Raw genomic sequence first — 24,565 nt, 5'->3', positions numbered from 1 at the left:
TATTGAGAAATAACAAATACTTGGTAACCTCTGAACACAAGAACTAAAATATCGATTTACTATTAATCCCCCTTAATTACAAAAAACTATTTCCAAGATCTGTTAAATACAACATTAAGCTGAAAGGTAAGCAAAAAAATGTACCTTGCACATTTCTAATTATAGAATTTAGCTCACACCTAATCCTTCTCCTAGAATGTCTTTATCTGCTCTCTAACCAAATTCTACATTCCTGAAAGACTAGTTCAAGTCTCATAGCTTTGAACCCTTCCTGGTTATTAATTTTCTTCTAAATTTCCTTCCCAATCAGTGTCATTCCTCTGATAAACTACTCTGTGTTATCTTTGTAAATGTGAATGCCTTGTCCAGTTAAGTCCTTGAAGGCACAGGACAGTCTTGCACTATTTGCACCCTCCAGGATCCCTGAAACAACGTGCACTTGAATATTACCATTGGGCAGGTAGGGGGTGAGAATAGAAGTTCAGTAGATTAAACAAAGAAAAATGAAGTGGGGACAGGAATAGGAAAGACAGTGGAAAGACTCTGATATAACCATCCTGTGGACATATATGATACATCACAATGAATCTCCACACCATGTACAACCACAAGAATGGGATCCTAATTAGAATAAGATATACTCCATGTTTGTATAAACATGTCAAAATACATGCTACTGTCATGTATAACTAAAAAGAACAAATAAAAAAACTTTATTGGCAAAAAAAAAAAAAAGAAAGAAATATTACCACTTGAACATTATTCTTGCCCTGTAAGTACAACTACAACTCCTTTTGGCCAATCTAGAGGCAAATAAGTCCTGGGGTTCTTAAAAATCTGAGATCAAAACAAGGGGGAAAGATTATTTGACTCATCATTTCAAGTAAAGAAAATCATTTGTAAACAAGGCAATTTTGTGATCTAACTTCCTAAGTAAGCTCCAGTAAATAAATGTATTAGCTTTCATTTTTCTTACCTTTCATAGGAGAGCCCTGAGGTGTGGCTGGGACATGGACTCCCATCCCAGGGCCACGGCGGTAAGGAAAGTTTTCAGGACTGTATTTTTCACATAATACTTGCATAAAACTTCTTCCACTAGGTTGGTCCATCTTTCTTTCCTAAATTCTACAAGAAACCATCAAAATTATTTATTTACTCATATAAGAAATATTTACCGAAAACCAATTATTTATCCAGCTCTAATGTAGGCATTGCAGACATATAATACATGGTCACTGCCCACAGGAACTTACACTGTGGTTAAGATCTTATGATTTAAGGAACCTACATATACAGAGACAGGTGATGACAACATAGCTTGGCATATTATATTTGCAATATAATAAAAACTATTCCAAGATTAAGAAGAGGTGATTTCTTCCAATCAAGAATAACAAGGTTTTATGCTGGTGCAGAGTTCATGTAGTAATTGGAAAAAGGACTAAAAGAAAAGGTATAGACTAAACATGAGGCTAAATAATTTGCATGGAGCCTTTATTATCTGTCCCTTGAAATTCATTTTCCTCTTCTTCCACAGTAATAGAAATTTTAACTGTATACTCGTTATTTGTATTTAGAAATAAATATATGACTATATATGATTGGGATAGAAATAAAATAGTCTGTAGCAACTTCTAGCAATCATTCACAAAAGACAGCCAAAGTATTTTATTTGACCTCCTTTGTGTCTTCCTTCATTTTACTAAATAGAAACACATGCCACCTTGGACCATGAACCAAGGAATATATCCTAATGAGAAGAGGAGCAAATTGCCAAAAGGGGCCTGAGTCCTTAGAGGACTTCCTGGAACTGAACTGCCATATACCTATATATCTCTAGAAATTTCAGAAAATAAATAACCTATTTTATTTAATCCACTGTTATTTTCAATTTTTTTGGTTAACTTACCACCAGACTGAAGCCTAACTAATACAGAATGTCATTTCTTTTTGTTCTGAGTTTAGGTAGAGGATTTTCTGTTTAACCTCAGCTCAGGGTCCAAACAATCAGTAACTCTAGAATTTTCTCAATACTCCTGTATATGTTAAAAGAGGTAATACATGCTAATAGCCTGCTAACATATTAACTTAAGGAGCTGGCCTATGCTTATATCAAACATACACCAAAATACTGATGACTACAATTAACTCTCTAATCCTAACTATCAGTTACCAGGCTACTTTTTAAAAATTAAAAAAATCAGAAAAAGAGAGGAACACAGAGACCACTTAAATAAAGTATATCATGAATGAAGGTGGAGAATGTACAATGGCATATATAAGTAACCTCAAGAGATCCAGTGTTGCCAAAGCAGCAGGACCATAGAAGACGTCATTTCTCCACAGGAATCTCAAAGGAGAGCTTACGTGCCACATTAAGAGGCTGAGCTTTATCCTATGGTAAGCAGGAAGAAATGAAAAGGTTTTGGGGAAGGGAATACAACAATCAACTGTTTTGTTGAAAACTCACCCTGGCAATTATACAGTTAATGGACATGAGGAAAATGAGGGAAGGAAGGGAGAAGAGTTAGGAGGTTGCTGCAAGAATATAAGAGCAAGACAATGAGGGCCTGAAAAGTCAGAGCAGGGGAAGAATTAGAAATGGGGCAGATTCAAGATGACTTAGAAAGCAAGCTTTTCAGGAACTGTAGGGGCCGAGAGAAGGAGTCAAGGCTGGTTTCCAGTACAGGTGACGAGTGACCATACTACCTTTAACTAGTACCATTAGTCAAGAAAATATGATCGTAGTCAGTTTTAAAGGGGGAGAATTATGGATTCCATTTTATACATATTCAATTTGAGGCACTTGTGGAATATTCTGGGAAACAGTCTAAATTTGAGTGAGAAAGATGGAGATTTGGGCATCATCAGAATATAAGAAGTACTCTGAATAAGAACGGAAGGACAAGAGAACATGGGAATCAATGATATTTAAAGGACACACAGAAGAAGCAAAGTCATGAAGAAAAAGAAAAGGAACAACCAAAGAGTAGAGTGTACAGCCAGTATTTTGAGGACTTTAATGAGAAAAGGAGAAGGCATAAGAGATGATAAGTTTGGCAGGCACAAAACAGAGGAGAGGAATCAAGAGGCAATTGTCACGATTTTTCTCTCAAAATAGGAGAGACCTGAACATAGTTATAGATTATGAGAGAGGCTTACAGAGAGGCTAAGAAGGACTACTGCTGCTTTTTCCTGGAAGAAATCAAGAGGAAGGAACATTTAAAAGTTTCTCAGCGAGCTGTTTGATACCAGTCAGATAATGCTTCAAATGGTTTACCATACTTCAGTATGGATGCACTGGTTTATTTCTACTTGCATAGTTTAATTATACTGAACACTAGGTATTTCTCATGTTATTATCTTAACTCCACCATTAAATTATAAAGTGGAGAGAAACTGTGCAATTCTATTTCTTTCAGTATCGATTCATAGCATCAGGCGCAGTGTACTATACATAGTAAGGGCTTGATAAATGCTGCTGAGTTATTAAAATCACTTGCCTCCAGGGTGCCAAGAGGAAAAAGCAGAGAATTCAGGATGGGGAATAGATTTAAGTCCCACTCAGATTTCACCACTTAATAGTTTTATGCCATCAAGCAAGTCAAGTATTTCTCTCTGGGACTCAAATGTCTATAAAATATTAACATCTACACTACTCAGATTACAGGGTTGATGTGGAGCCCTAAAATATATAAATACATTATTTGGATTATAGGGCTATTGTAAAGCTCTAAATACAAATGCTATTAATTTTAAGAGGAAGTTATGGTAAACTAGAGAGCACGTGAACATAGGAAATTTATGTTCTCTCACTAGCTGGGTACATGTATGCGAGTAATCGAACCTTCCTGCTTTATCTTTCTCACCCATGGATGGTCTAAACCTTCCCCTCAGGTCTGCCACAAGAACTTGGAGAAAAGCATGAATTAATATAAAAGTAGTCATTAAACCTGGCTTATCTCCTAGACCACTACACCAAGACCATGTCTATGGGACTTGGTGAAATCAGTTCACCAATATTTAGAACACAGTGAATGCTCATGGAACATGTATCCATTCACTGAACAAAGTTTCATCTCTATAACTTACCAAAGGTTAGACTATGGAATACATTTCAAAACTGAGTATATCACAAGTCACCTTGAAAATACAGGACTGTCCTCTGTTTAAAATTTTCACTTGTAAGCTTAGGGATAGAGACCATTTTAGTGCCTGATAGTTTGTTATTTCTATCTACATAAAATGGTAAGTATCTGCATAGGATGGTTCTTTCCTAATACTCACGGTGTCAACTTTTGAGCTGGATTTTGTTCATCTTATGCTTTGGGAACCTTCAGGCTGAAAGGATCTTTTTAAAAGTAAATGTATCTCCACCAACAGCAGACAACATAGAGAAGGTCCTCTGCCACTTGGAACCAGCACCAGAGCTCTTATCAAAGGCCTGTCTCTAGCTGAATACCAGCAGAATTGGTACAAATGTTTAACAAAAACATCAAAGAAGTTACATTGCTATCTTCCATACAATTGGCAATTCAAAAGAATAAAAAAAAAATGTGTGGGGAAGGTGAACTCTCCCTGTCAAAATAATGATCACTGTGTTTAAGTAGCATCTTTTATCTGTAGAATTCAGAACCACTGAACTACATAATTCAAGGCCAATAGTCAGACACAACTGAAATATAGACAAACTGAGGGACTACAAAGCGGCTCGGGAGGCTGAGGCATGAGGATAGTGAGTTCAAAGCCAGACTCAGCAACTTAACGAGGCCCTAAGCAACTTAGCAAGATCCTGTCTCTAGATAAAATACTTTAAAAAGAGCTGGGGATGTGGTTCAATGGTTAAATGCCCTGGATTCAATCAAGCAAGCATGGGAACTTAAAAAATTTTCCCCTCATGGCAGAAAAAAAAAAAAACAAAAAAAAAAAACCATCCAGCCCCATACCTGAATAACTTCCAAATAGCCTCGATGTTTTAAAAATATTATTATTCTAAAGACTGAAAAGCAACACCAGGAGCCTTCACTGGTTCTTGCCCAGGATACTCTATCTACTGTACTAGTTTCCGAGGAATGCAGATGATGCACTCTTGGATATGTGGATTTTGAATTAGAATGTTAAGGCTGCAAAATGGATTGGTAACATAAATCTACTCAGTATCTTTTGGGGCAGTTTGAGGAGGAACAGTAGGTGGGAAAGGAGTACTAAAAACCAGGAAGACTGAAAAATCAGGAAATATTGGGTGGAAAAAGATCTTTAACCAGAGCCTTTTAAAAGGATTTTTTTGGGGGGTATGGGGGATAATCAAATTTCATCAGTCTACCTCTATAGTCTACCTCTGCTCTATAGTTGGCAGAGTTCTAATGCATTTGTAAAACTGTTCTGAATTGGTGCTTAAAGCCAAGGAGCCAGGAATCTTGGGTGATGTTGCTCAGTTCTATTTCCGAGATGTGGAATATGCCTGTGAAAATCTCAAATCCTTTGTACCACAAGATCCTGACTATAAAATCCTCTTATAAAGTACTTGGAAAAAGTCAAGATAAAGTACAAATTGGAGATTAAGGTACTCAGAGGACTTTTGCCAGGTGGATAAATATCAGAACAGAACATCCAGCCTCCTTAGTACCCTCAATCGCTATCAAACAATTTATATTTTATGTTCCCAATAAAAGGATAGATCAAAATTAGTATGACACAATGCAACTGAAAACAGAAAATAAGCCATGTCTGACCACTAACACTGGAAGATATACTAGATCTAACCTCGTGGTCTTATGCAACATCAATATTTATTTCACAAGGAAACAATGTGAAGTAGTATATTTCATAAAGTATAAATACTACCAGCCTCACTCAACTTCCAAGAGATATAAATACTATGCCACAGAATGCCAAAATATAAATTTTAAATCTTATAAAAATAGATTTACCGGCTTGTATGTATCCAGACTATCTCCAGAGTGAAAAAACAGAAATGAGTAAAAGTAGTACCAACAGCTGACTCCAGAGAAAAGAAATGAGGAGGAAGGGCAGGAAGATTTGCTTTTCAATGTATACCTTTTGAAAACTGGAACTCACCATATTCATACCTCATCTTTTCAAAATATAAAATATTTTAATGTAATGTATCTGGGAATGCCCTAATAATTTGAAGGATTTTATAATTTCCTCATGAGTATAAAGTTTCTATGCAAACAATTCCAAACTGGAATTAAATATGCAGAACACACACTTCATAATAATTTTTAAAGGAACTGAGAAAATAAAATGGATGGCCAAACAGAGATAATTTTGTAATACAGAATCAGGAAAGTAAAAGCAAGCAGAAACAAGACACATCCAAGTCTCAGAATCAATCTAGAATGAAACTAAGAGGAAGCACTGAGGTGAATGGTAAAGAACATCTGCCAGATGTGTGTTCTGCTATTCTTCATCGTGGCTTTAAGGAGGACAAAGCAAAAGCTCCACTATGGACTGAACATAAGAGCTGGAAGAATATCCTCAGGCTGCATAGTTTGCCTTTGCACACCAAATTAAACATGTCAATAAAAGTTCCCAAATTTTATCCAAAGTATTCTGACTACAGTCACAACCACATCAGGAGGTGGAGATGCCTTGGGAGGTTCAGGCCCTGGGTCAACTCTTACTGTGGAGACTAACAAAGAACAGAGCAGGAGTTTTGAGTGGGGCTTCAGGTAAGCAGGAAGCCATTCCTGCAGGTTTCAAGCTACTAGAATAGACAGTTGGGAACTGATTTACAATTTGGAAAAGAAACAATAATTCAAACAGGGCATTAATTTAGGATGGGGCTAAATCTTCAAAAGAGTATTCATAGTTTTCATAAAAGGAAAATATTCTCGAGTAGTTTAAAATTACTTTCAGTTTCATTTACATACATCAATCTTATCTATTCATCAGAGCAGGGCAGAAAAAAAACTACACTCAAAAATTTGCCTGCCAATCTTTTGCTAGTAATATTTGAAAACAACCCAGGCTAAACATTTTGTCTACAGGCTCCACAATTTCACCTTTAGGTTCCTTGGATCAGATGATATTTCATGCCAGTGATTTTTTTTTTTTTTTTCCTTTACCTAGGTGTCTGTTGATTCCAACCTGAGAATGGAATTATTTACCAATTGTTCAATAAAAATGAAGTCAACAAACACATTTAGCTTTCTCTGCCATTTCTTTTCATGTCATACCAATTGGTCCCAATTAGGTTTATTTGCCCACTCATTATGTACAAAATATGTGATCTCACAGAGCTTACTTCAGCTGAACAAGTATATACCAGAAGCTGAATCTGTGCCAAACACTGTGCTAAGCCTGAAGAAAGGGAGAATGAATAAAATCCAAACCCTGTCCTCAGGACATCGACAATCTAGAAGGAAACAAGATGATACATATCTAAAAAATAAGAAATGATTAAACTTTGGAAGCATGATGAATTAAGTAAGTTAACCTTAAGGCACTGTAAAAAATTAAGATTAAGTCACAGGGTGAGATGGATATTCAGGCACAAGAAACAATGGTACATTAAGGCTCAAGAGATCTGAAACATGGGCCAGCAACAGTAGTGCTAACACATAAATACACATGCTGGCGCATGCAGGAGGCAGGAAATTTGATGGTACAGAAGACAGCAATCAGATCATGACTGATCTTACTCAGGCTAGATTTTTATCCTGAAGAAATAAAAGAAAATTTTTGATAGATCACTATGAATGGAGTGCAAGGATGGAGATTACTCATCTTCTTATGCAGAATACAGAGCAGTCAAAATGATGAGAATTTTAAAATCCCTGAAGGATAGGGCAATTAGGAGTTTGTTCATCTTAGGAGAAGTAGTTTTGGTAAGTCGAGATGGTAGAAACCATAGTATAGGGAGTTAAGGAAATAAATAAGTGGAGACAACCAATGAGTATGAACTCATCTTTGAGAGGCTTAGATGAAAGCGGAAGAGATGGGACACTTATACAGGAAGACCAGGCTTAAGAAAGAGATATTTTTCAAAAACAAACAAAAGAGGAATGTATAGGCTAAATTTGGGATGGGGGTGGGGGTCGAGGGAGACCAGCAATAATTAACAAACCAAAACCTGAGGAGTATTATCACCTGCATATCTTCAAGGAATCTCTTAGTATTACTAACTTTTCTTTTCTTTTGTTTGATTTGGTTTGGTTTGGTGGGGGGGGGAGGCAGGAATGTTATTCGTTTTTTCTTTTGTTTTAGCCCATTTAACTTTCACTTTGTAGACTCCTCCTTTAACCCTTATCCAAAGAAACCTGTTTTTGAATGATTCCCCACTGAATCCAAACCCTGACAGATATTTGCACATTTACAGGAAATTAGAATTTTGGTTTTCTAAATCAGCATTTCTGATCCTCATTATAAGTGTATTCCCAATAAAACAGAACAATTCTGGAAAAGTATATGTGTATGTTATGTATTTTCCCTCCAGGAAAGGCTAAATAAATCAATATATAAAGTTCTATTAATCAACTGTTTTCCAAATATTTGCTTTTAAAAACTACAACATCCAATGAGTTTTTAAAAATTTCCAAGTGAAAATATGCAAGTAATAACTACAGCAAAACCTGTAACACCCACCATGGAGTATCCCTTTGTGTTAGCTAAGGATGTAAATAAGTGTCACCAACAGCTTTCATATCTGAAGCATATTTAGAACCACAGTTATACCCGGAGACATCAGTGACAGATTTAGCAAGGTCACTGAGCATGAGGAAGCACCTTATGGTGTACACCCTTCCAGACCACTCTTTCCAAGCTGTGTAGATATATTTACTCTCATACAGATTGCTGTTTTTAGAGATATAATTTTATAATCTGTTTTTTCCTATCAAGTTTATGACAAACTTTCATGTCAATAAATACGTATCCACCCATTTTTGAAGTTTGTAAAGTATTTCATTAATAAGCTGAATTATGTACTATAAAGAACATGCAATTCTATTTCAGTTACTGCCCTTGAGCATTATATAACGTATCCAAGTGGATGTCTCCTGTAGGTGAGAAGGAAAACAAATTATTCTAACAATCTTTTGGAACTGTTCTATAGAATTATAGTTCACCAGTTCACTAACTTAACTCTTAATTCTTAGCACCCCAAGTGCAAAACAAGTCTAGTTGATAAAATTCTTTATCATAATACACCAGGCCACCATGATTTTGCAGCCTAAGGACCACCCTATTTCTCAAAGTCTCTTTCTCAACTGTATATACTACATGGCATTCAAGTGTAATAATGTGGCACATCAAATTTTCTTGGTAGAAGATTAAAAAATAATTTAAAAAACCAAAACTACCAGATGAAATGTGAGTTCAGTCTCTTCCTGATCATTCCTATTGATTGCAACTACCACCATCTTCTATCACGGCACCATACTTCTCCTTAAAAGTACCACAAACGGTAGATTTCCTATCCAAAATTCTTAGTTGCACTGCATTAGTAACAATATCAGTGAGAAATACAGCCTGAGAGTTGTCAATGTCTTCTAAAGAACTATACTGCCATTTTAAGGCACACTGAATGTTGGACAAAGAGACAAAGTTTTCTCATCTACGACTGCACATTAGCAAATTCAGTAAGACTCCCAAGCTTGTAGTCTACTGTGGGAAAACACAGTACTTGAAACTCTGATCCAAATGTTATAGTCCAAGAATTTTATTATTTTATTAGAAATTTGAAAGGAAAAAAGTTAAATACTGTTATTTATACTGAAGTACTTCTTTGTGTGAAAATATTTCTAAACACATATTTCTTGATATTTTATTGTCAAAAATTGTTGTGTTAAGCCAATTCCATGTCCCTATTAAATTATGCATTCTGAAATACACAGTAGAAAAACATCACAGATACAACAATCACAACAAAATAGATTTAACAGTCACAACACCCTTTACTTCAACAGCTTCCCCCAACCCACACTCAACTCCTTCATAAATTAACATCTACCCCTACCTTTCTATTTGGCCCAGATTTGATCTAGAAAAATTCCAAGACTTTGTTGTTGTACTTACACAAAGCAGAATTAAACACATTTACTCTTGAACTGATGTTTGAAAACCAAGTGTCTCCACACTGAGATTAACAATCATTTTAAAGCCCAGTCATTTTCCACAACCACTCTCTTAAATAGACAAACTACCACTTATCTGGAAAGGAAACTGAGGGCACTTACTCAGGTTTCTACGGCCCAACCAGCATGCTTAGTCATACTCTCTGCATCCCTCATCTGTTAAGCCCTGCTGTCTTTATTTAAAATGGAAAAAAAAAATTCATACCAACAGTATACAGCTCCCCCCATAAATTCTAGAAATATAACTTATTAAAATGTATGAAAATCACTATAGCCAGAATGCTTCTCATAACCACATCAAAGTAACTGAACCAAAAAACTAAGAAGCAGTACTACTGCCTGATCTAGTTTAAAAAGGAGGGAAAATTATTCTCAACTTCTTTGTTTTTCCGCAAGGCAATGAATTTTTTTTTTCTTGAATGGATTAGGTTTCATCAGAAGAAAACTATATGTACATTTTCTTTTAGCTGTGAACACACAAGTTTAAGGTCATCTAGCTGTTTACAGAACGGATTACCTCATTATCTCTGCTCTACAGAAGCTACCATATTAAGGTCAAGTCTCATTAGCAACAAACTACTAGTTTATCACTCAGCAGCTTTCTAGAGGTGATTACAAACCACTCTGGCTAATAACCAGGGATTCCAGATGCTAAAACATCAGTTATGCAGACAGGCTGTGAAATTTTTCACATTAAAAAAAAAAAGAAGAAGAAGTTACTAGTCCCTTCCACATTTAGGGCTAATGGCACAATGCCCAACAGTAGTTAAGTGCTGATTCTGGATCTAAACTGCCTGGAAGTAAATCTTGACTAACTCTACTACTCTGTGTGACTGTGGGTAAGTTACTGAAGTTCTTCAACTCTCCATTTCCTCATCCACAGGAAGGTATTTGAGTGACTCCTAACACTTCTTTGTATCTATTCTAGACTGGAACTAGCACATAATTGGAAACTAGTAAATGTCCTAATGATAGGTTTTCTAGTCACTTCTATTGTTCATATCAAATACATTTTATAAAATATGAAGCTGGGTTTATTAATAAATTCTGAAATCAAACAGAATTGCTATGTAATTCAGCAATTCTACTTCTGGGAATATACCCAAAAGAATCAAAAGCAAGCAAAACAGATATTTGTACCCCAATGTTCATAGAAGCATTATTCACAATAGCTAAAAGGTGGGAAAAATCCAAGTGTCTGTCAGTGGGTAGAGGGCTAAGCAAAATGTCATACATACATACATACAATGGAATATTATTCAACTTTAAAAATGAGGAAATTCTGACATAACATTTGAACCTTGAAGACATTATACTAAATGAAATAAGCTGGACACAAAAGGACAAATACTGTATAACTGCACTCACATGAGATTAAAACAAAGTAGTCCAATTCATGGGGACAGAAAGTACCATGGTTGATTGCCAAGAACAGGAGGGAGTGGGGAATGGGTATTAATGGATACTGAGTTTCAGTCTGGAAAAATGAAGAAGTTCTGGGATGGTGGTGATGGTTGTATAACAATGTGTACATACTTAACGCCACTGGACTAAACACTTACAATAGTTAAAATGGTAAATTTTGTTATTTTACTATAAAAATATTTATAGAAAATAAAGTAGATGGTATATAAAAAAAGTATTTGGTCAAGTCCAAAATTTCTAGTTCTAATCTTACCAAAATTAAACATTTAAAATTAAATTAAAAGTTAAACATTTAAAATTAAACATTAAAATTTCCAGTTTATTTTATTTTATTATTTTATTTAATTTCCATTAAAATTTCCAGTTCTAATCTTACCAAATTAAACACAAAATTCACTTGAGGATTTTAAGACATGAGTGAAGAATAAAGTCACCAAGTCTTAATAAGTGAAATTAGTGGGAGACTTGATTTATGAAGTATATAATCCTCATTTATCTTTTTCTTTCAGTCCTATACCAATGTTCATGAGGAGAAATGTTGCTAAATGAATGAGGGGAGTAACCTTTTGAAAGGTACTTGCCTTTATACAACTTATACCTTAAGTTATTGATAATGCCCATGAGAAAATATGATCCTTATATGAGTTACAATAATAAAGGTTTAATAATTTAGATCTGCCTTCGACATAGGAATTGCAATTCTTTTTTAAAATTCATCGCTTCAAACATTTATCTAAGAACTAAATAACAGTACTATGATTATAATCAAATTTTTCATAATCAAAATATTTTTAAAACCTATAAAGGAAGTTTATCAGTAAAATGAAAAACTTTTGATCATCAAGACATAAAAAGCAAGAGATAAAACAGAATCAAGCAGGGGGACACTTGCAGCAAGAATACCTAACCAGTATGAAGAACTCTTAAAAATAATTTCAGAAGGTAAAAACTCAAAGAAAAATAGACAGTAAATATAAGTAATATATTTAGTAGAAGATAACACTGAAATGGCTAATATATATAAAAGATTCCCAATGATGATGTATCATTTTATGTAAGTTTCCAAAACTTTAATAACTCTGACAATATCAAGTGTTAGAATGTGGAAGAATAGGAACACTCACACTACTAAAGGAATATAAATTTGTAGATATTTTGAAAAACAACATTGTCTAAAGTTGAAGATGCACATGCCCTCTCATACACCAACTCCACTTGTCAAAATGACCTCTAGGAACTTGTAAATGTGCACCAGGAGACAAGGACAAGAAAGTTGTTAACAGCATTGTCTGAAATTGCAAAAATCTTGGGGTAAAAAGTTCTTACATCTAAGAAACAGTGATTGCATATATTACAAAATATTCATAAACTAATAATTGATAGTTCATTAAGCCTGTTTCCTCATCAACATAAATGATTTAAAAAGCAATGCTGAATGGGTGAAATAATTAATCACAAGAATATACACAATACAATTCCAGTTATACTGAGTTTAAAATTTAAATTTAAAATTAACTGATGATTAATTTGTCTTTTTAAATCATTTACATTAATTTAAGGTCAGATATTTAGTTAAAAAAATAAAGAAAAGTCAGAGTATAAAAAAACACAAACTGAGAACAGTGGCATTCTTTCAAGATGGAGGTGTATGGTCAGGAGAGGCACACGGGGCAAAAACAGTACTCTTAGTCCCTCTCCAAATCTGCTCCTCCTATACTCATTCCCATCTCCGAAGTTATGTCTGAGTTTTCTCTTCCTCTCACACTCCCATGTAATTACTAGGCAGATCCATCAACACGTCCAAAACATCCCAATTCCTCCCAGTTCTTTCCATCTTTTACTTTGCTCTAGTCCAAGCCGGGACTGCTGTGACAGCCTCCTCCTTGGTCTCTCCTAACGTGTATAATTCATTCTCCACAAAGAAGCCAAATCATGTCCTTTAAATTCTTCAGTGGCTTCCTTTCTCATTTAGAATAAAATCCCAGCTCTAGCACTGTCTTCAAGACTTCACGTTATCTGATCTCTCTAATCTCATCTGCTTCCCTCTTTTCCCAGCACACGAGGCTTCGGGCTCCCTGGCTTTCTACTTCTCAAACTTGCCAAGCTAATTTCTCCTTCCTTGTTCTTGGCAGAGTTCCTTCAACTCAGCATGATTCTCCAATTTAAACCCAAATGTCACCTTCTCCAAAAGGCTGCCTCTGATCATCCCATCAAAAATGGCACCACTGCCACCATCTATCACTCATTACCACTTCATTCTTTCTTCACAGTTTGTATCATGATTCATTCATTTGGTGTTTAAGGTGGCTCTCCACCAGAACTCAAGTTCCACAAAAGCAGGCATCCATCATTCCAGTTCAATGTACACTGGACAGGTTTGTGGATGAATGAAAAGGTGAATTTTATTTTGAATAGACATGAAGTAATGTTATCCAATAAAGAAATGAAAATCAAGTACACCAAGGAAAAGTATGGCAGACTGGGGAGAAAGAAAAATTTTGGAAAGTCACTGGAAAAGCATTATCCAGAGAAAAATTTTAAACAATCCTTTTTTGTGAGAGTACTTACAGATCACATTCCTAAGAATGATTAGTAAATTAACAATCAAAGTTTCATACAGCCACGAGATCCTGATTTTGGAAGCGTGTCACCTGTTTAGCCTTTTTAAGAATAGCACTGTGGTTAAAAGAACATGGGCTTTGGTTAAGTCCACGTTCATTGTGGCTGCTGTGCAATTTCTCCAAGTTACTTACCTCTCTATGCCTGTTCCCTGGTTTGTAAAAGCTATTTCATAGGGTTAATGTGAAAATTCAATGAAATGAAATTTTAAAAATGAAAGCATCTAGTGTCTGGCATATAGTATGTGGCCAATAAATTTAATTACTATTGTAAAAGCTGGGAGTGGGGAAGTCCAAACAGGGGAACTGATAGGAGCAAACAGCCAAGATCCTCTCCCTCTAGTACAGGTAGACTAATTATTGACAACATACTGGGAATGTAATATATGCCAAGACTAAAACCTATTCCTGAGAAGACAAATGTACACAAAGGTAATGCATTTAAGTGTGGACAGAGCATCTTGAGAACACTGAGAGAGTGACTATCTTCACTAAGGAGGTCAGTCACATGGAAAACAGACTTAGGACAGCAGTGGAAATCTGCTGGATGAAAAAGTGGAGGAAGGCACACATACAGGTACATTTAAGTGGAAGAAATGCGAGATAAAGACAGAAACAGAGTGTAAATGATGTGGAGTGTTGTTGGAGGGTAGGGTCAGATGGTAAGGGCCTAGGTCCTCTGGAAGTTTGTATTTTATTTTTGGGGCAATGGAGAAACGAAGGGAAAACTACTTTCTGATTTAATACCAATCCTTCTCAAAACGAACAAACATCTAGCCAGGTGCAAGGGCACAAGCCCACAATCCCAGCGACATGGAAGGCTGAGACAGGAAAATCACAAGTTTGAAGCAAGCCTCGGCAATTTAGTGAGGGCCTAACAACTTACCCAGACACTGTCTCAAAATTTAAAATTTAAAAAATCACTGGGGATGTAGCACAGTGGTAAAGTGCTCCTGGGTTCAAATCCCAGTGTCAAAAAAAAGAAAAAAAGAAAGGAAGGAGGCAAGACACCTTTATGACTTTAAACCCTAATAGGTCCATGATCTATTAACCTAAAATGGGAAACACTGCGAGCCTGACTTCTTGAAACCATATGAGCAATCTGCTAATTAACAATGACTGACCTGGAACCTATTCTTGTAACCATATTTCGTTACCATGACACTGATACTAGTGGTCATCATCAACTGCAGATAAAAATCTATTGAGAGTTTACTGTGTGTTACGTGCTGTGTTGCTTTGCATGTACCATCTCATTTAATCCTAACACTCTTAAGAGAGGTACTATTAATCCTGTTTTGCAGATCTGAAAATTGAAGCACAGCAAGGGTACGGTCACTTGGGTAGTGAGTGATAGCCAGGATTCAAATCTAAGCTAATTTCAAAGCCACAAAATTAAACCAACCTGAACTACGATATTGCTCAATTTCTTAACATCGTTTGCTCAAAAAATCAAGTGTGTGTACCTACTGTCATTTAAGGCATCATGCTAATCAGTGATTTTAAAATTTTATCAAACAGAAAAGTCACCAGAGCAGCTCACTAAAATGCAGAGTCCTAGGCTCCAGCAGGGATTAAGGTTTTACAAGTCCAGGGTGAAACTCAGGGACATGCATTTTTAATATGTCTACTAGATTCTGATTCACTAGGTCTATGACCTATGCTCCAATAGACCCTATGCTGGATGTCCTAGAATAGCAAGGATCTTTGAACCCTGTGACCTCTAGATGTTTATGATCTAAAAGAGGTAAAAATGAGGCACACGAACAATATAACCAAGAAAGACTTCACAAAAGGGGGTCATCTGAATGAAATGAGGATGAACAGGATTTCACAAAGAAAGGGAACACATTTTGTTATATACCAAGGAAAGTATGATGACTAGAGACCTTGGGAGGAAGAGGATTTGCTTTGGGAAATGGAATGATGTCAAAAAAAAAAAAAATTGAGAAAGGTTGGAGAAGGCCCTCAACCTAAACAGTATGAGCTTTATGTATTGCTGGAACTGGAAAGCACTAATGGCTTTTGAGGAGAGAAATGAAATAATCACAGCAATATTATCTGGAAGAATACTCTCATGAAGCTATGTGAGATCAAGTAGCATTAGAATAACAGACAATGGAAATTGTTGGGCTATTACTGTCCTGATTCCCAAGAAACATAAATCAGAAGAGGGTAGGTTCAAAAAGGGAGGAATGGTAAATCTTAATGATCAACTGCATGTAGGACAAAGGCAACAATCACAGCTAAAATGATTTCTTCACCTATTAAATTCAAATTGTATCACTATCAATTTCACATAGTTTTTCAGAACTTTTTCTTACTTGCAGAATAGGCTCAAAATATATAAAGAGCTCATTTATTTAAAACAAAGCCCAGGACTTAGAAGTGAATAATTAAGCCCTAATAGCCAAAATATGTGTCATGCAGTTTAAACATTAAGAAGTGTTTCGTGTATATATAAGACATCAAAGTAACACAATCTCATTTTATACAAAATTCTAATAAATATGTGTCTGATTTCCAAATCCACAACAGTTTGGAAGGAAAAATTATAAGGGGAACAGAGCCTGCTTTATGTCTGAGAGTCAAGAGGAGGAATGAAAACTAAAAACAAAACAAAACAAAACAAAAACACACAATCACTCAGAATTAAGTTCTCCACACTGTTTATTGACAGGTACACGATTCCCAGAAAATGAAATTAATGAGCTCTTCCTTAATGTTCCAAACACCTACCACAAAAGACAATTTTCTTTAAACATTCTTTGAAAGCTAAATATTTTAAAACAAATATTTACCTGATTAAAAGGAATAATTTTTTGAAGTGTTTGATACATGTCAATATAAAGCCTGTCATCAGCAACCAAGACATAGTCAACAGTTAAAAGAAAGATACATTTTATCACACACAAAGTTTGAAGACAATGGAATGCTTTCATAAGGTATCAATTTAAGAATGTGTCCCCACTGATAAAATTTAATATAAGTAATTCTTTCCTGATGACTGTGCCTTGGAATTCCACATTCCAAATCATATGAACTCATCCTCAACTAAAAGTAACATTATTAAATGAGTCAAATACATATCCTATACATTTACCTATTAAAATTTGGTAATATCATTTGACATTCTGCAGAAGAGGCTGCATGACAACTATCCAAAGGAAAAAGTCTCTAACTTTGTTCCTCAACACTCACTAATGTTTACTATGAATCAATGCTGTTTTTATAAGGGTCTCGCCTATTTTATAAACAAAAAATCAGTTTTGTAGCTAAATGATTCCAAGTTATACCTAAGTTTATGATATATACCAAAGTCATAAATTTTATACATTTATACATGTAGCAAAACATATACCATTTAACAATTACTGGAGTAAGAAAAGTTCAAGATGTTTTTATAAAAGCAAAACACTGTATCTTTATAAGGCTAGAAGTGAAATAAAATTTCCTTAACTGTGATGTAGAGATAAAGCACTAGGCCTCTGGTATTCTCAGATGCAGCAAAGGACAGAGAAAATTAAGAGACATAGGTACACAATTTTGTCAAATGACTGGTCCACATTGATGTATCAAAGATTATGATTATGGTACTTCAGGAAACAGGGATCAAATATGTCATATGTTATAAACATTTAACCAACTGAAGGAATCATTTACACCTGGCTTGCCCTACCCCTGCCCCCCAAAACACATGTTCTTGGAATCATCTTTGTTCTCTAGAAGATGGGGATACTGACTAATCAAAGAAATGTGCATTAGAAACAGCACTTTTCAATCTGCAAGCTGAGACCCATACGTCAATTTAGTGAATTTCAGTTATCCAGTTATGTTTTTAAGAGAATGGGATAGAAATTGCCAGAATGTACATGCAATAAGGGTAAATGTTTAATTACTTTTAAATCATGTGTGTAGGTATTACTAGATCACAATGTAAAGTGTACTATGAGGTATGATTTTTTTTTTTTTTTTAAGGAAACAAACTAAATTTGGAAGATACCACCCCAGATACCCAGTCTAATGTCTCAGGACCCAAAGGCTGGGTGTTTTCCGTAGTCTTCAGCACCTATTCAAACTCTCTTGGCTCAAGATGAATCCGTGGAAATCAATTTAGAGCTCCATGGCAGCTTGAAGAGAACAGGGACAAGCCCCTGCTAAGTCTGTACTTTGCCCTGAATGCACTGCCAGCTTCCCCAAACATCCCTAGGCGGTGCCTACAAGCTCTCTGTAGCTTAGCAACCTTCAGAGTAAAGCTCCTCCTTCTGCACTGACTGTAAACAGTTCAACTCTTCCAACCAACTTTCAACTACAACTTCTGCCATCACGGTATCCCAAGAAAAGATAGCGTCAAATGTCTTCTTAGTAGAGGACCTAGAACTCTGTACTCCCCATCCTCAACCAAGAAGCACCAAACACCCTTACTGTCTGCAAGATCCCAGGCAAGGTGCCCTCCTGTCAGCCCCCACTTTATTCCACCCCCTCTATCTCGGCATGTCCCAAGCTGAGGCAAATATACTCTCCCAAAAGCCCTGGTTAAACTACCACATCCTTTCATCCGCCCCTGCTAGGGTCTGGCCTGGTGCGCCAGGAGCCTATGAATGGCCGCCCTTTCCCACCAAACCTCCCTCGGGACACGGCCTCTATTTTTTTTTTTAATTCAGTAGTTCAGAGGCAAGTTTCCTGTTTCCCCAGCAGTCCCAGGCACGTCTCCGTCTCCCACCAGTGCGGGGCATCTCCCCAGTGCCCAGGCCTGCGGGGCACCGTGAGCAGACGGATCCTCCCTGGGCCCCGGAGGGGCTCCGCACACGCCCCCCTCCCACCCGGGACCGGCCTCCGCCCCCCGCCCAAGCCCCTCCCGCTCCGCCCCAGCCCAGCAGGCCCCGCCGTCCGCCGAGCCCCGGGAGGCCTCCCACCGGCAGCTGCTCCGGCAACGCCATTCCGACCCGAGTGCCCCGCGACTCTCCCCTCACTGTGCCCCCAGGAGCGGCCCTCCGCGCCCCGGCTCCGGAGGGGAGCGCCCCGGCCCCGAGAGCCCGGCGGAGCCGGCGGGCCGGGCTCACTCACCCCTCAGCCCGGGAGGCGGGGGAGCTGCTGCGGCGGCTCCTCGGGCTGCGCCTCTCCTCCCCCCTCCCGGCCACCGCCGTCACCGCCGCCGCTCAGCCTCCGGCTTGCTCCCGGCGGGCCCGGGCCCGGCTCCGCTTCACCTCGTCCCCCACTCTGGCCGCCGGAGCCCGGTGTCCTGCATTGACCCGGAAGCAGCTTTCCCGGCCCAACAACAACACGTGACCCTGCCGCACGTGTCACGTCCGCTGCGTGAATGGGAGGGGGAGCCGGAGGAGCAGGTCCTCCCAAGCAAGCCAGGGTTGCCATGGCGACAGAGAGGGCTGTAAGGTCCAGGGCTTCAGCAAGAACGCACCCTACTTGCTGCTCTTCCCCTTGCCCTTCCACGGTGTGGGGAGGGACACCCCCAGGTGCAAAAGAGGACAGATTGTCACTTCCGAATGAAAGGGCGCAGGTCACAGCAGAGCCTCCTTCAGAAAGGAGTTTTGGACCGAACCTCTCCACACCCACCTGGAATCTTGGCCTGGCTTTGGCACTAATGTACTCAGTGACCCTGATCGAGTCATTTCCTCTCTCTGACTTTTTAGTGTTCTCATCCATACTATATGAGACTTGGCTGTAGTATCATAAGATCCTATGCTGCTTACACATCATAGTGTGGCATGATGTGGGGCAGTCTGGACCTCTGTGCCCTCTTCCCAGACCTGCGGCATCTGAAGCTTCCAACACCAATGCAGTAATAACAGCTTTCATTTGTTTAGCACCTTCTAGCTACAACCAATGCACATATGCAATTTTTTAATTTTTCCGACTCTCCAAAGGTTATAGAATTGAAAACTGAAGTTCAGAAGATAAATAATTGCCTAAGACCTCACTGTTAGTAAAAGTGACCAGGCTGAGATCTGACTGCAGATCAGGCTGGCATCAAAGAACATACACTTCGTATTATGACCTATCATTGCTGCAGCTTCATATTCATTATATCTGGCTGTTGGGATGTGGTTGCTTGTGTACTTATGCATTTCTTCTACAGGATCATTCATAGAATAAGGATGATGCTCCTGATCCTGAAAAGAACTCATTCTTGTACAGACATATCAACTAAAATACAAGGAGTTGAAGCAGAATACATACATACATAGATGTGTGTGTTTTTTTGTGTGGTGTAGGTCAGGGAATTGCTGGGGGATGTGACATGCATCCTAGAGAGGGAAAACAAATTCTTTAGGGGAGACCCAACAGTATCTTACAATCACCAGTTCCTAGGAACTTGTTTTGAACTTTATTTTGTTTTGTTTTTTCTTACTTGGTAGATAGAGCTTACAGGGGTTAAGAGGGGAAAGTAAATCCAGAAGGAACTAGCTAAAGGAAACTGCTCTGAGGATAGAGGGAAGGATAAGCCAAGTAGCGGCGTGGCTTAGGTGGTTCAAATGGGGGCTTTCCTCCTCCTTCTGCAAAGATTGAAGGACCCTTCCATCACCTTAAGAATTAAATGACATTGGGACCATTGGGATCAGTGACATGACCATAGCCAAAAGTAGTCCAAGGATCATGAGAAAAGCAGAGTGAAACATACAGAGAGGAGAAAGAACTGGGGGGATTGCCTAGTTATTCTGTTAACAGACTTCTTGTCAGCTTAGAGACCTTTGAGGACCACCAGAAATACCTAATAGTCTAGGTGCCTTGTGAACAATTAGGAATAAAAAGAACTGTAAGTTACTGCTGTTAACAAATACTACATACAAGGTATATAAATACATGAGTGCTAAATGTGACAGGGTATGATTAGTTATGCATTTGCTTCTTTCAAATATCCTTGAATCACTTCTCTCTTTTGTACCCGTCTCTCCCCTAAGAGAACAAACTCCTAAAGACAAGATCAATTTCTCTACCTGTCTCCCCTCCATATCCCCAAGATAGCCAGAACTATCTTTTTAAATCCATATCTAACTGTGCAACTCCCTGGAACTTAAAACCCTTCCAAGATTCCCTATGGCTCTCAGGATAAAGTTCACAATCACTAACGTGCTTCCTGAAGTTCTTTATGATCTAGGCCCTGCTGACTTTCCAGCCTTGACTCTTGCCTCTGTCCATTTGATTTGGTAGCCATTCACCATATGTGCTATTCAAATTTAAATTAAGTTAAAATTTCATTTTCTCAGTCACATGACATTAGTCTCATTTTGAGTGTGACCAGTGGCTGTCATGTTAGATAAAGCACATATAGAATATTTTCATCATCACCAAAAGTTCTATAGGATGAGGCTGATATTCTCAAATCTCCACGTATGATATATTCTATAGAATTCCTCTTGCTTAGCCATTTGCTTGAAATATTCTTCTTCCTTCTTGAGATGGAAAATTGTATATAATTGCTTATTTTCTTGTTGACTTCTTGATGAGTATGTGCACTGCAGTGAAGTCAAGAGCTAGGTCTATGGGATTCATCACTGACTCTCCATTATTTCTAAAGTGCTGTCATTTAGAAGAAGAAAAGAACAAGGAGTAAATATGGAACAAAAGTTAAAGGAAGCAACAGAAAGGCAGATTTCTGGTTATTTTATTAAAAACTCTTGCTAAGTTGGTCTTTTTTGACCAAATAGCAGCAATTCCATATGGTTCAACATAACAATAAGGAAGAACTTTGGAAGAATTGGAGCTGCTTTAGTGAGTTCTAGTGAATTCATTGTCATTGGGATTAGGTTAAGCAAAGGCTGAACCTATTAAAACAATGTATAAATAATTCCTGGATCACCTGGACTGGTTGACTAATCAATTCTGAGATTCTAAGCTCAACTGATTCTTTAATTCAGGATTCACATGTCCTAAAGGCAATCATAGCCTCTTTCTGAGTATTTACAGTGCCAGCTGCTGCTTAAGATACTTTACATCAGTTGCTTCCTTTAATCCTCACAATGATCTCATGAAATGGTACTATCAGGTTTTCCAAGTGAGACTCAACCATATACAGCTAAATGGTAGAGGTCAAATTCATGTTTAGGTCTGTCTGACATCAAAATCTGAGTTCATAATAACCCTGTAATGATGGGACATAGTTCTATAATGAAGTTTCAGACGATATTCAACAAGTGCTTATTTTACAGTAATTGTATGTTTTGTACTTAGCTAGGTGGTTTGCACAAGACACTATTGCCACAGGTAGTTGGAAAGATAATGTGTATACACAAGTTAAGTGACACAAGGCACTTGAAGGGATGTTATTTTCTTAAAGGGGATGAGGGAGTCATCTTCATAGTTGAAGGTTCTTCCCATATAGACAAGGGGATAAGGACAGAATCTTATGCAAATGCAATGTGAACATCAGTACACAGATAGGAAAACAGGGAAAGAGAAAGGCAGCTGCTTAATTTGAAAGAATGATGGTTTTGGAAGCTAAGAATCTTTCATTCCTTTCCTGGTTATTTCACTAACCAGTTGTGCCTCTTGAACATTTTTTACTTCAAATCATTATCTACAAAATAACCTGGGTTGGATTAACTACCATGATGGACCACCTGAAATTATGTGTAACATAATGTATATGTTACTATTGTGCATACTTTACAATATGTATTTTCAAGAGGAAGTATCATGAATTCCACCAGACTGACAAAGAAATCATGCCTAGGAAAATGTAAAATTCATCATCCCTTTAAATTTTGCCATTTTTTTCAGATTCTATGTATTATTTTTGTTAACATTATTGACATATTTTTCAGGAAATGGGAAATAATACCAAGCTTAGTGATTAATCAATTTTTAAATTTTAAACTGAAAGTCATACTATTTAGAAAGTGTCAGTATTTCCAACTGTACAGAATATGATCTTCAAAAAACAACTCAATTTGATTTTCTGCAGTTTCCATAGATAGCATTAAACTTAACAAGCTTAATTTTCAAGAAGGCCTTATGTTTATTAAAATCATTTTTTAACAAATAGCCAACAAATATATGAAAAATGTTCAACATCCCTAGCAATCAGGGAAATGCAAGTCAAAACTACAATGAAATTCCATCTCACTCCAGTTAGAATGTTGATCATAAAGAATACAAATAATAATAAATGCTGGTGAGGATATGGGGAAAAAGGTACACTCATACATACATCTTTGGGACTGCAAATTAGAACAACTATTTTGGAAAGTAGTATGGAAATTCCTCAAGAAAAAGTAGGAATAGAAACACCATATCTCACTATCCCATTCCTCAGTATTTATCCAAATGAACTAAAATCAGCATATCAATGTTTATAGCAGCACAATTCATGATAGTCAAGTTGTGGAACCAGCCTAAGTGGTCATCAACAGATGAATGGATTAAGAAAGTATGGTATACATACACAATGGAGTTTTTTAATAATTTATTTTCCACCAGAAAACTTTTAGAACTCATAAGTGAATTCAGAAAATTAGCAGGATATAAGATCAATGCTCATAAATCTAATGCATTTTTATACATAAGTGATGAATCTTCAGAAAGAGAAGTTAGGAAAACTACCCCATTCACAATAGCCTCAAAAAAAAAATACTTGGGAATCAATCTAACAAAAGAGGTAAAAGACCTGTACAATGAAAACTACAGAACATTAAAGAAAGAAATTAAAGAAAACCTTAGAAGATGGAAAGATCTCCCATGTTCTTGGAGTTTTACTTAGCCATAAAAAAGAATTAAACTGTGGCATTTGCATGTAAATAGATGGGACTAGAGAACATCATGTTAAGTGAAATAAACCAGACTGAGAAAATCAAGGGAAGAATGTTTTCTGTCATATGTGGAAGCCAGAGCAAAGTAAAGGGAAAATGGGAAGGGGGCAGATCTCCTAAGGATAGAGGGAAGATCAGTGGAGTAGAAGAAGGTTGAAGGGTGGAAGGAGAGATGATAAAGGGAAGGAAATGTGAAATAAATGTGACAAAATTATGTAATGCACATGTAAAATGGTGAATTTCACCTTTACATATATCTATAAAACACCGATTAAAAACCAACCAACAAACAAACAAGCAATAAATAAATAAATAGAAGGAAGACCAGTAGAGGAAGGGGAATAGTAGGAGAGAGGAAAGGAGAGAAAGAGGAGGCACTGGGGATTGAAATGGAGCAAATTAAATTCCATGTATGTATGATTATGTCAACACGAACCCAACTATTATGTATAATAGCTATAATGCACTAATAAAAACATTTAAAAATAATTTGTAACAAATTGTGGGTAGCCTCATTAACCATTCTAATTTTTTAATGGAAAGAATAACATACAGAAAAATGAACACAGTTTACACAAAGGCATGGTTCAATGAATTGTCACAAACATCCAGGTAACCACTACTGTTCATGTCAAAGAACATTGCCAATTTCCTT

At 37.1% G+C, this 24,565-nt stretch overlaps 1 protein-coding gene across 3 annotated transcripts in view; it reads right to left on the bottom strand.

The window, feature by feature from the left end:
* The window catches only part of LOC124958662 (tubulin-specific chaperone cofactor E-like protein), a 138,590-nt gene extending 119,185 nt beyond the window's left edge, over positions 1 to 19,405 (bottom strand). For all 3 annotated transcript variants that reach the window (XR_007103929.1, XM_047516972.1, XM_047516971.1), the window contains exons 1-2: positions 19,211 to 19,405; positions 977 to 1,125 (exon numbers count right to left, since the gene is read on the bottom strand). Coding sequence is in view for 2 of the 3 variants with exons in the window: in XM_047516972.1 (XP_047372928.1) it covers positions 977 to 1,109 (133 nt within the window). In the remaining variant the exon portion in view is untranslated. The remainder of the gene's footprint in view (positions 1 to 976; positions 1,126 to 19,210) is intronic.
* Between the last annotated feature and the right edge of the window lie 5,160 nt (positions 19,406 to 24,565).

This window comes from Sciurus carolinensis, chromosome 11, assembly GCF_902686445.1.
Source record: "Sciurus carolinensis chromosome 11, mSciCar1.2, whole genome shotgun sequence".
Taxonomy (NCBI): domain Eukaryota; kingdom Metazoa; phylum Chordata; class Mammalia; order Rodentia; family Sciuridae; genus Sciurus; species Sciurus carolinensis.
This window is presented reverse-complemented; position numbering and strand designations above follow the sequence as displayed.